The 10,001-nt window shown below is 44.0% G+C and overlaps 1 protein-coding gene across 1 annotated transcript; it reads right to left on the minus strand.

Moving 5' to 3' along the window:
- Window positions 1-442: 442 nt before the first annotated feature.
- On the minus strand, window positions 443-9,120 carry wasb (WASP actin nucleation promoting factor b). The gene is made up of 12 exons (XM_049016041.1): window positions 8,855-9,120; window positions 5,627-5,767; window positions 5,386-5,472; window positions 4,681-4,777; window positions 4,349-4,384; window positions 3,978-4,013; window positions 3,598-3,790; window positions 3,374-3,416; window positions 2,877-3,030; window positions 2,292-2,746; window positions 1,788-1,896; window positions 443-1,070 (listed from the first exon to the last, which is right to left on the minus strand). Exons 1-12 carry the CDS (start codon window positions 8,957-8,959, stop codon window positions 1,015-1,017), a joined length of 1,512 nt encoding a protein of 503 aa, XP_048871998.1. The 5' UTR covers window positions 8,960-9,120; the 3' UTR covers window positions 443-1,014.
- Between the last annotated feature and the right edge of the window lie 881 nt (window positions 9,121-10,001).

The following is a 10,001-nucleotide window of genomic DNA, read 5'->3' on the forward strand; positions in this document are numbered from 1 at the left end:
GATTTATCAAGTCTGGTATAAGAAAACCGGAAAGTCTAGCAGGGAAACTCAAGCACTGCAAAATTGTTCCTACAGAGGGAGCAGTATACACTATCCGCTTATGTTTTTCCTGACCTGCTTCATGCATTCTCAGTGAATGGCGAGCACTATATTGATCTGGGTCACTTCACTTGGATATTTCTAAGATGGTCTTTTTAGGCAGAAGAATTATTAGTGTGAATGTTGGTGCACATTGCATCTTGGGTTGCGGGGAAGTCAGGAGCCTGTCCCAGAGGCTACGGGCGCAAGGCAGGCGCCAAACCATCGCAGGACACACACACACACACACACACACACACACACACACACACACACCTTCATAGTACCAGAAGACCTTAATTTATATTCTCAATAATAAAGATTTACACACACCTATTTGATAGCCATTTCCCTCTGGGCACGGTTTTAAGTAATCGGATAAAATGTGTTTTATTCCATAGAAATGAATTAAACAGAGACACAAGAATGCAAGTATAGATACTAGATACATCAAAGTTGTCTTTTTCAGTGCTGTGCAAACGCTTCAGATGCAGGATGTAAAAGGCCACAGACAGCTGGAGTTGCTCACAGAGTCCGAAGGATTATTCTCTGTAAAATTCAGAGCACTTCCATTCTGCATACACACTGTATAAACGCTCATGTAATGTAACACCAGCTGTGGTCGGGTGGCGTAAAGGGGGTGTGGTCGTCTGACTGACAAGAGCCCTAAAAAAATTGGAACATAATTGGATTGGTCTGGGTTGGGGGCCCAATATAATGTCTTGGGGCCCAAAATCTCTAGTGGCTCCCTTGCCTGTAGTGCTGGCATGTTGCCAGCCTCCCGGCAGAGGGGTGTCCTGCCCATGTTTCTCACTGCGATGGCCCCACCTCTACCACCAGAAATGGGGGGGGGGAGGGCCCTGATTCTGACCAGCATAGGAAGAGATGCCCTGAGTCAAGGACACAGCAAAAGCAGGAAAATAAATATGAAACTGATCAATCGTCCCATTCGTCATCATCGTCGTCGTCCACCGTCTCATCTTCTCCTTCGTCTTTGGTGAGAAAAACAGCGGGAATTAAGGTTCACAGGCAATACTATGCATTACATTAACTACATCTATAGCTTTTAAATATATTTATATGCACTCGGCAGCCAAAGCGAACTTAAACAGTAAATCATTTGAGTATAATTGGATACATGCAGCATGAAGATTGACTCGTTAGGTTCAGCTACTACTTGGTTAAGTTATAGTACAACTAAAGCACTTGATCTAAGCTATTTTAAAGGTGATGTGATAGTTGGTGCCAGACAGGGTGGTTCCAGCGTCTCAGAGCGAGCCAGCCCTCCTACAGTGTCTATGATCAAGAAACTTGTGTGATGAACAAAACATTGTCTAGTCAAAGGCATTTCTGTGACACAAAAAAAATCTTGTTAATGCAAGAGCTGAGTGGAAAATGGCCAGACCGAAGTCACCAGGAAGGTGACAAATGCAAAACTAACAGCTCAGTGCAGAAAGACATGACTTGCCAACCCTTGAATTAGTTCAGGGGCCAACAGAGAATCACACTTGGGATCATGTAGGTGTATGTAAGGGGCCACACAGTGCATGATCTACTACTGGAGCTGATTGCTGTATTTGCTGTTATAGCTATTATGATGTGACACAGATCACACAGATGCTTGTTCCTGTTTTGTTGTGGTACATGATGCCTTGATGTAGCCTTTTAGCCTCATACTTAGAAAATGCTTCACTGTTCATTTGACTTACCGGAGGAGTGGATGGCTTTGCTTCTCTTCTGAATGACCATCATCAGAGCTCCCACAATCCCTTCACTGGAATCTTCCACAGGGGGTGGAGGCTCAGGATTCTCTGTCACCTAGAGTTTAAAAAAAAAAAAAAACAGGCTCTCATTCTGATGGGGAGGAGTCAGTGGCTCGTGCTCTGCCTGTCATTACAAGGACCATCCCATTCTTCTGTGTAAATGAAAGTTATTTAATGTGCCATAAATGTGATTCAGTCCTACTATACATGCAATCCCTTCACATGAGTTCTTTTATAAAATGTGTTTAAGCTCCTGGGGTGACATTTACATTGTGTTATGTGAGATTATACGAAAAGCCATATCGTATGTAGCATAGCATGCAAAATTTTATGTAGAGGTGGAAAGTTCAGGTTTATAAAATACCAATCAGGACCAAGAATCAGTTGAGATCAAATGGTTGAACCTGAACATTCCATGTCTGGTTTTATGCGTTCAGCAGTTTCCCTTACATTTTTAAGCTTTGTGCCACGCCTGATCTGGTCCAGCAGAGCCCCTCTACCTTCTCCAGATGGAGCCGGGCTCGGTGTTTGTGGACTTCCACATGAGGGAGGAGGAAGAGGAGGCGGACCTGCTCCAACACTGGGAGCTGGGGGAGGTGGTGGCGGAGGAGGGGGAGGCGGGGGACCGCCGCCACCTCCTCCTATTCCTGCTCCTCCTCCTCCTCCCATTGGCATGGCGGCCACTGGAGGAGGTGGGGGTGGGGCCCCGGCAGCACGCTGACTCTGTGGGGCAGGAGGAGGTGGGGGTGGCGGGCCACTCCTTCCAGCGGGAGGAGGAGGAGGGAGTGGACCACGGTTTGGTGGGGGTGCAGAACTCCGAGGTGGACCTGGAATAGGGGGGAGGGGTCCCGTGCGTCCTCGGGAGGGGGTCGGCCCTGCTCTGTCTGGTGGGGGTGGAGCACATTCTTGGAGGAAACCAAGGAGAACATTTATCAGAGGTAATACATGGAGATCAAAAAGGCCCCCATTCATAGGCCAGCAGCTTCAATAGCAGGACTGTACCTCACACAATACACTTCCAGGGATTGTTCTCACCTTGTTTCCTCATTTCCATTTTTACTGCCTCAAGGCCGCCCGACTGCTCAATGAAGTCGTAGATGATCTTTGAGGTCTTTGCATCTGTCAACTGGGCATCACTTATGCCAGCACAGTTGAAGAGCTTCTTCAAGTCAGGATCTAGGTTGTTTGTCTACAAAAAAGCAAGCAGGCATTGCTGTCAAGGTTTGTCTTGAAACGGTCTGTGTTAGGTAGGGTTAGGGTTAGGTAGGCCTTTCATTATTGAATTATTGATGGGCAGAAAAAAAATCATTAAAGGAATACATTTTATGAAATACCAATAGTCCCGCAAAAGTCCTGTGGGCCCTACAGCACTGTTGCTAACGATCATAGTGCTTTTTATATTATACAAGGTAAGACTCTGCTCGCGCAATGTAAGGAGGGTTAATTTTGGTCAGGACAGGAAGGAATCTGGCTCTCCGACAAAGTAATCTTTGAAGTTGCTTTCCTTTAGAAAATAAAAAAAAAAGTCTTACATCAAATCCTGCGTTAGGATCCCATCCTACGTGTGTTACATGCCTGTAAACAAAGGCAAATGCAAACGTTATTTTAGTACAATTTACTACAAATATACGTCTGCTTGAAATCAAGTGTAAAAAAGCGTTTTTTTTTTTTTCCAAACTGACGATTTGGTTCATGAAGGTGTCAGATATCCTCCAAACTCATTCCGGATCCTGCTTGTCTGCTGACTCAAACTTACTTAAAATCACTGGGGGCCCCAATATCAGCCTTGGAGATTTTGCTGCCTTTCTTCTTGTTCTTCTTCTCCTTTTTCCCCTTGACGATGCAGGCGGGTGCTGGGGTCGGGGCGGCTGTAGGGCGATAGCGCGATGGCAGGATGTCTGGGTTCTGGATGTCCACCGTCGCCATTCCGTCCAGATTAGACATTGATCCTGACGCAGCACGGAGAGGACATGACTGGGAGTCACAGATGATGGCTTGGTGACGTTCAGTGTAAGAGGTTTGTAATGGCGTATATTGCCGTCTGAGTTGCGTTGTATTTTATTTAGGGACAAGCGGGCAGCAATTAGAAATGGCCAGTGGCTCCACACTCCCTTCTTTTCATCTTTCATGACTTACCATTCGGTGGAGGAAGAGGTGGAGGCAACCTTCTATCTGCAAGGAGAACACAACTGGCTCATGCTGAGTAAGAAGAACATTTACTAACCCTAAATAAATGGATCAAAATCTGTGAACAACCGCGTCGATTAAATATCACCAAATCACAAGCCAATAATTTGTCAAGAAACCAGCTGATTTATACAGCCTTAAAAGCAAATTAGTCAAAATTTGAATTAAATGATAATAAAAAAAAAAGATTTAATTTTGACTTTCTTGAAATAAAAAACATGTAGAATTTCCACAAGTCTGAAAGCTTTGCAAATTAGTGCTATATCATTGTGCGGTCAGCAAATGGCAATGATAGAAAAGTCAGGAAAAAAAGGATCTACCATCAGCCGGGGACGATGTAGGATGTTGTCGCTTCTCTGAAGTTCAAAAAGAGAGAGTAGAAATGAGATGTGATTATCCGCTCATCAGTATCTTTGTCAGCACGCTACCAGATGCTAATTCTGACAAGCTAACAGAAGCTAAAAGACGCTAATTCTGACAAGCTAACAGACTCTGACAGATGCTAATAGACACTAATTCTGACAAGCTAACAGACACTAATTCTGACATGGAGTTTTATAATAGCTGTCCACTGCTAGCATTAGGAGTCTGAAATCATTCCAGTTCACTTCTTGAAGTAAACAAGAACACTTTTTGCTTGAGCTGTACAAACCTTGGCGATTGGTTCTCTGATTTATTTTCTCCTCCACAATTGTTCTGAATATGTCTCCTTCCTGTTCACTTGCAAAGTTTAACCCCACCTGACAGTCCTGCAGTACAAGAACATTTCAGTTTCTCAAACCTGTCACACAGCTGTCAGACAATAGAGGAACTTTTTGACAGCACGTAAAAAAAAAAAATCGGGAAAACTTGCACTCATAATAATTCATAGCAGATTCTTGTTGAGAAGTATGTAAGATGCATATCAGAAAACTTCAGTTTTTAAATCTGCAAAAATTGATAACTATGCCCAATCTTTCCTAAACTTTCCAGTTAATCAGATGACCTGACCTTAATTGGATTTAATGAAGTCTTAATCACATACCCACAGTCATGTACTCTCCATGTTACTTAGCATCAACCCAGTGTTCTACTATAGCAGGGGTAGGGAACCTGATCCATGGAGAGCCGGTGCGGGTTTTTGGGATGGCCTCTCAGTCAGCCAATAACAGTGGATTCCAAGGACTGGAGTTGAGAATCGCTGCGTTATTATTGGCTGACTGAGAGGCCATCCCAAAAACCCGCACCGGCTCTCCATGGATCAGGTTCCCTACCCCTGTACTATAGTATCGCTTGTTTGGTCTTTAGCTACTGACCTCTTAGATCGAAGGATTAGCTCAGACTTTAACAGGGAGACATACGGAAGCTGAATACTTACATCTGCAGCAAATGTATGGAAGTAGGGGAAAGGGCAGCTATATGACAGCTGGTTATACAGCTCCTGTTCCCAAACCTGCTTTCCTTGCTGTGTAAAATACACAAAATTCAAAACCCAAAAATTCAATCTGTTGCTGTATCATTATTTGATTTGATTTGGATTTTTTAAATCACTTCCCATACAGGGCTATTCCACGCAATAAAACATGCAGCTATTTAAAAAGACAACATCATTTTTGTACCTTGACATCAAAGAGACGGATAAAATAGGAGCGCTGTGGATTGTCCTTGACAAAACACAACACTCCACAATGCTGGACCTTCCACTCGTTGGGACTGTGAGGCAGAGCCATCAGTAACTGGACCACAGCTGTGGCCAAGCTCTGAAAAGACAGGACACACTCTCACAAATAGGCTCTGCTAAAGTGGGTAGCAGTGCTAACTTAGCTATAGAGCCCTATCATTCAAATCACGGTCCTCGAGATCCGAGCAGTGCTGGTTTTCCGGCCTTCCTTTTTACCTGTCAGCCAGGTGTGAAGCCTCTGACCAATCAGAATCAGTAATTATTAAACTAACTACCTGGGAGAACTGAAAACAAGGCCTGGATTTGGAATCGAAGTCCAGCTTTGAAGAGCCCTGCTATAGAGCATTTGGATAGCAACATCAGGAAAAGCAGAGGATAACCCAGGTTCAGAAAGTAAAAGTCCAGACCAAGATTTTCTTTCAACCAACCAGTTAAGTCGCAGTCACAGAGTACTCAACTGATTGGTTGAAACAAAATCTTGGTCTGGACTTTTACTTTCTGGACCTGACCTATCCCCTGCTGTACCGTTGACATGGCTGAGCATGGCCTTTTTGCAGGGGTGGTTCATCCACCAAGATCAGTAAGTCATTTAATTTTTTTTAGAGGTTTGTCATTTTGAATTTATTCAGCATTTGTCATGCAGGGCTGATGGGGTCACACAGGCCATGAATAGGGGAACTCGTCTTCTGCTTTTGAGTCATTCCATCTGAAGGGACATTTTGCTGGGCCTGCCACCTCTGCCTTGCATTTATGTCGCATTTTTTTCTTGATGTTGTGCACCAAACCTCGCTACACAGAGGCCGATGATACCATACATCTCAGCACAGAAAACTGTTATAAAAAAAATCACATCTGTGACGTGATGCTTCTTTTCTGAAACCACAGTTTCCCCTCCAACAGGGGGTTTGGGTGCACAGTGCACTGACATTAATAGCATAAACTCACAAATCATCGGTTGTATGATTTTCCTTCGGAGCCTGCTGGTGCTCCCACATCACTACCCCTCCTAAAATCACTCCATCCCTACAGTGACTGTATAATCTTAGAAGTGCATCAAATACATAAAACCCATGGATATAGCCATTCATCCATCCATCCATCCATTTTATGAAACCGCTTATCCTGTTCAAGGTTGCAGGGGCCTGGAACCTTCCATGAATATATTTAAAGCATTTTATGCACTGCATATAACATTTGCAAAAAACGTATGAGGTGGATACACCGTAACATATTTCTCTTTCAGTTGGACACTATATTGCCAAAAGTATTGGGACACCCCTCCAAACCATTGAATTCAGCTGTTACAATCACTTTCATAGCCACAGGTGTATAAAATCAAGCACCTAGGCATGCAGACTGCTTCTACAAACACATGCGAAAGAATGGGTCACTCTCAGGAGCTCAGTGAATTCAAGCGTGGTACCGTGATAGGATGCCACCTGTGCAATAAGTCAATTTCCTCGCTATTAAATATTCCACAGTCAGCTGTTAGTGGTATTATAACAAAGTGGAAGTAATTGGGAACAACAGCAACTCAGCCACAAAGCAGTAGACAATGTAAAATCACAGAGCGGGGACAGGACATGCTGAGGCGCACAGTGTGCAGAAGTTGCCAACTGTCTGTGGGGTCAATAGCTACTGACCTCCAAACTTCATGTGGCCTTCAGATTAGCTGAAGAACAGTGCATAGCGAACTTCATGGAACGGCTTTCCATGGCCGAGCAGCTGCGTCCATGTCTTATGTCACAAAGTGCAGTGCAAAGTGTCGGATGCAGTGGTGTAAAGCACGCCGCCACTGGACTCTAGAGCAGGGGAGACGTGTTCTCCGGAGTGACGAATCACGCTTCTCTGTCTGGCAATCCGATGGACGAGTCTGGGTTTGGCAGTTGTCAGGAGAACAGTACTTGCCTGACTGCGATGTGTCAAGTGTAAAGTTTAGTGGAGGGGGGATTATGGTGTGGGGTTATTTTTCAGGGGTTGGGTTTGGCCCCTTAATTCCAGTGAACGGAACACTTAATGCTGCAGCATTCAAAGCCATTTTGGACAATTTCATGCCCCAACTTTGTGGGAGTGGTTTGGGGATGGCCCCTTCCTGTTCCAACATGACTGAGCACCAGAGCACAAAGCAAGGTCCATAAGGACATGGATGAGGGAGTCTGGCGTGAAGGAACTCAACTGGCCGGCACAGAGCCCTGACCTCAACCCTGCATATAATATCGTGGTTTAAAAAAAAGGAAGGTGACATAATAAAGTAGTCAAACAGAAGCAAGCATATACCTTTTTTTTGTTACATGCAGTTTGTGTATTTCTGTGTGTGGCTGACAGAAGCAACAACTTCTGATTATAGATACAGAGGAAGCGGCCTCACTGAGCACTTCCTGTAGAACTTAAGCCCTTGCGAGCTAACAGAGCAAAGCAAATTTTGTTCATGATCCACGATCATAGATACTTTAGAGAGGAACAGGAAGTATATTCATTTCGAAATACCTCTGTATTTATTGCTCTCAGCAATAAATATTTAAATCATTGACACTTTCCTTACTCTTAATTAATTACCAGTTAACTCTCCTGGCTTATTGGCATTTTTAGATTATTACTGTAGTCTAAAAATCTCTTACGTAATCAAAATAAATATAAAAATACCATATATCCACAAAGATTTCCACTGTCTGATTTCTTCAATGTTTAAATTACAAATGCAACAAAACACACCTTAAAACTGGGTGAAATCGGTGATCTCCAAGCAGAACATTTTAAATCGTGACAAAAACTGTCAGGAATATACCTGTATATTGATGATATAATTTTTATCATTTAAGTCATATCAAGAGAATCATTTTATGGACTGAGGTCTCACATTAAATTAGTGTATTTTCATCAAGAAGAAACATACTTGCATTATATAGGCCTTAAGATTAGATCATTGCTGTTTATTGTCAGTAAGCCTTATAAATGGGTTTTGGGTATTTACTTTCGTTATCTGCACATTCACGATTAGTGCAACAGTCTGGTGCGTTTTTAAAAAGCAGAAATAGGGTAAAAAGCTTACTAGTTTAGTTATAGAGTTATATATTTAAAAAAAAGGCCTTGATCCATTGGGCCCACTCGTAAGACTGACAAGGCCCACCGACCCGGAACCCCCCGCAGTCGGGCATCTTCCACTTACCACACATCTCCGCCCCAGTAGTTCGATTATGGAGTCGTTCTCTTCATTGCTTAGCAGAGGACTTGGGCTGTTTTCCTGTGTCTTGGACTTCTGTCCTCGACTCATCGTCTCACGCGTCCGTGTCTCCTCCGCAGAGGAGAGGATAACGGCACACTTGTGGGATTTACCACCGAATTCTGCCCAATTCTTACCTCAGCCCGAGCACTACTCTGTCAGGGACAGACGGTTTACGCGGAACTTCCGTATTCTGCAGGCTCTGGTGTCAGAGTTCTGTACCAAGACTGAGAACAGGAAATGAGGCACCACAGGGCCCTTCTTTCCGCTTTTGTCTCTTACGTGCAGCATACATTTCACATCTTCTGCTTTTTGTGAGGAGGGCACTAATGGTGTGTTTTCGTTTAAGGTTCCCTGTCTCTGCACAGGCCAGCATTAATTCTGATTTAACAGCATGGCAACAGATAGTGTTTGTGCACTGACCCGACTTAAGACCGTAGTGGATAGAGTGTACTTTTGGCTACGTAGTGTCACATACTGCTTCAGTTGGGCTGGCAGTAAGGATAGCAGCACATACCTGAGCATTACCTGCTGCCATGCACAGACTGGCCATCGGGAAATTCGTGGAATGGGGGCTGGTCAGTGGCAAAATGTATCAAGCCCTCCTGCCCCCCCCCCCCCAAGTGCTGGCCAGAGATGGAAATTTCAGGTCCGGAAAGTACAAATCCAGACCAGGATTTTGTTTCAACCACCCAGCTGAGTACTCTGTAACTGTGAGTCTTTATGCTCAACTGATTGGTTGAAGCTAAATCACAGTCTGGATTTGTACTTTCTGGACCTGAAATTTCCACCTCTGGTGCTGGCTAAATATGAATTTGAAATTGGTGTCACTTGACAGCAAATTGCCAGGCTGCTCTGTGCCGCCCCTGTCTCTTCTCCATTCTGCCAAAGAGTCATGATTATCTTTTTGAGATTGAGTTTCCTCTGAGGCCCTGGTTTCTTTCAAAAATGTGAAGATATGCTGTTCAGGTAATCTGGTGGTTCTACGTTGTCTATGAGTGTCTCGTGACAGAAGAACATCCCATCCAGGTATCAGCCTGCCTTATAACCAATGCTTTTTGAGTTAACTCCAGTTAATCAGCCATGTTTGCTT

This window comes from Brienomyrus brachyistius, chromosome 6 (assembly GCF_023856365.1).
Source record: "Brienomyrus brachyistius isolate T26 chromosome 6, BBRACH_0.4, whole genome shotgun sequence".
Taxonomy (NCBI): Eukaryota; Metazoa; Chordata; class Actinopteri; order Osteoglossiformes; family Mormyridae; genus Brienomyrus; species Brienomyrus brachyistius.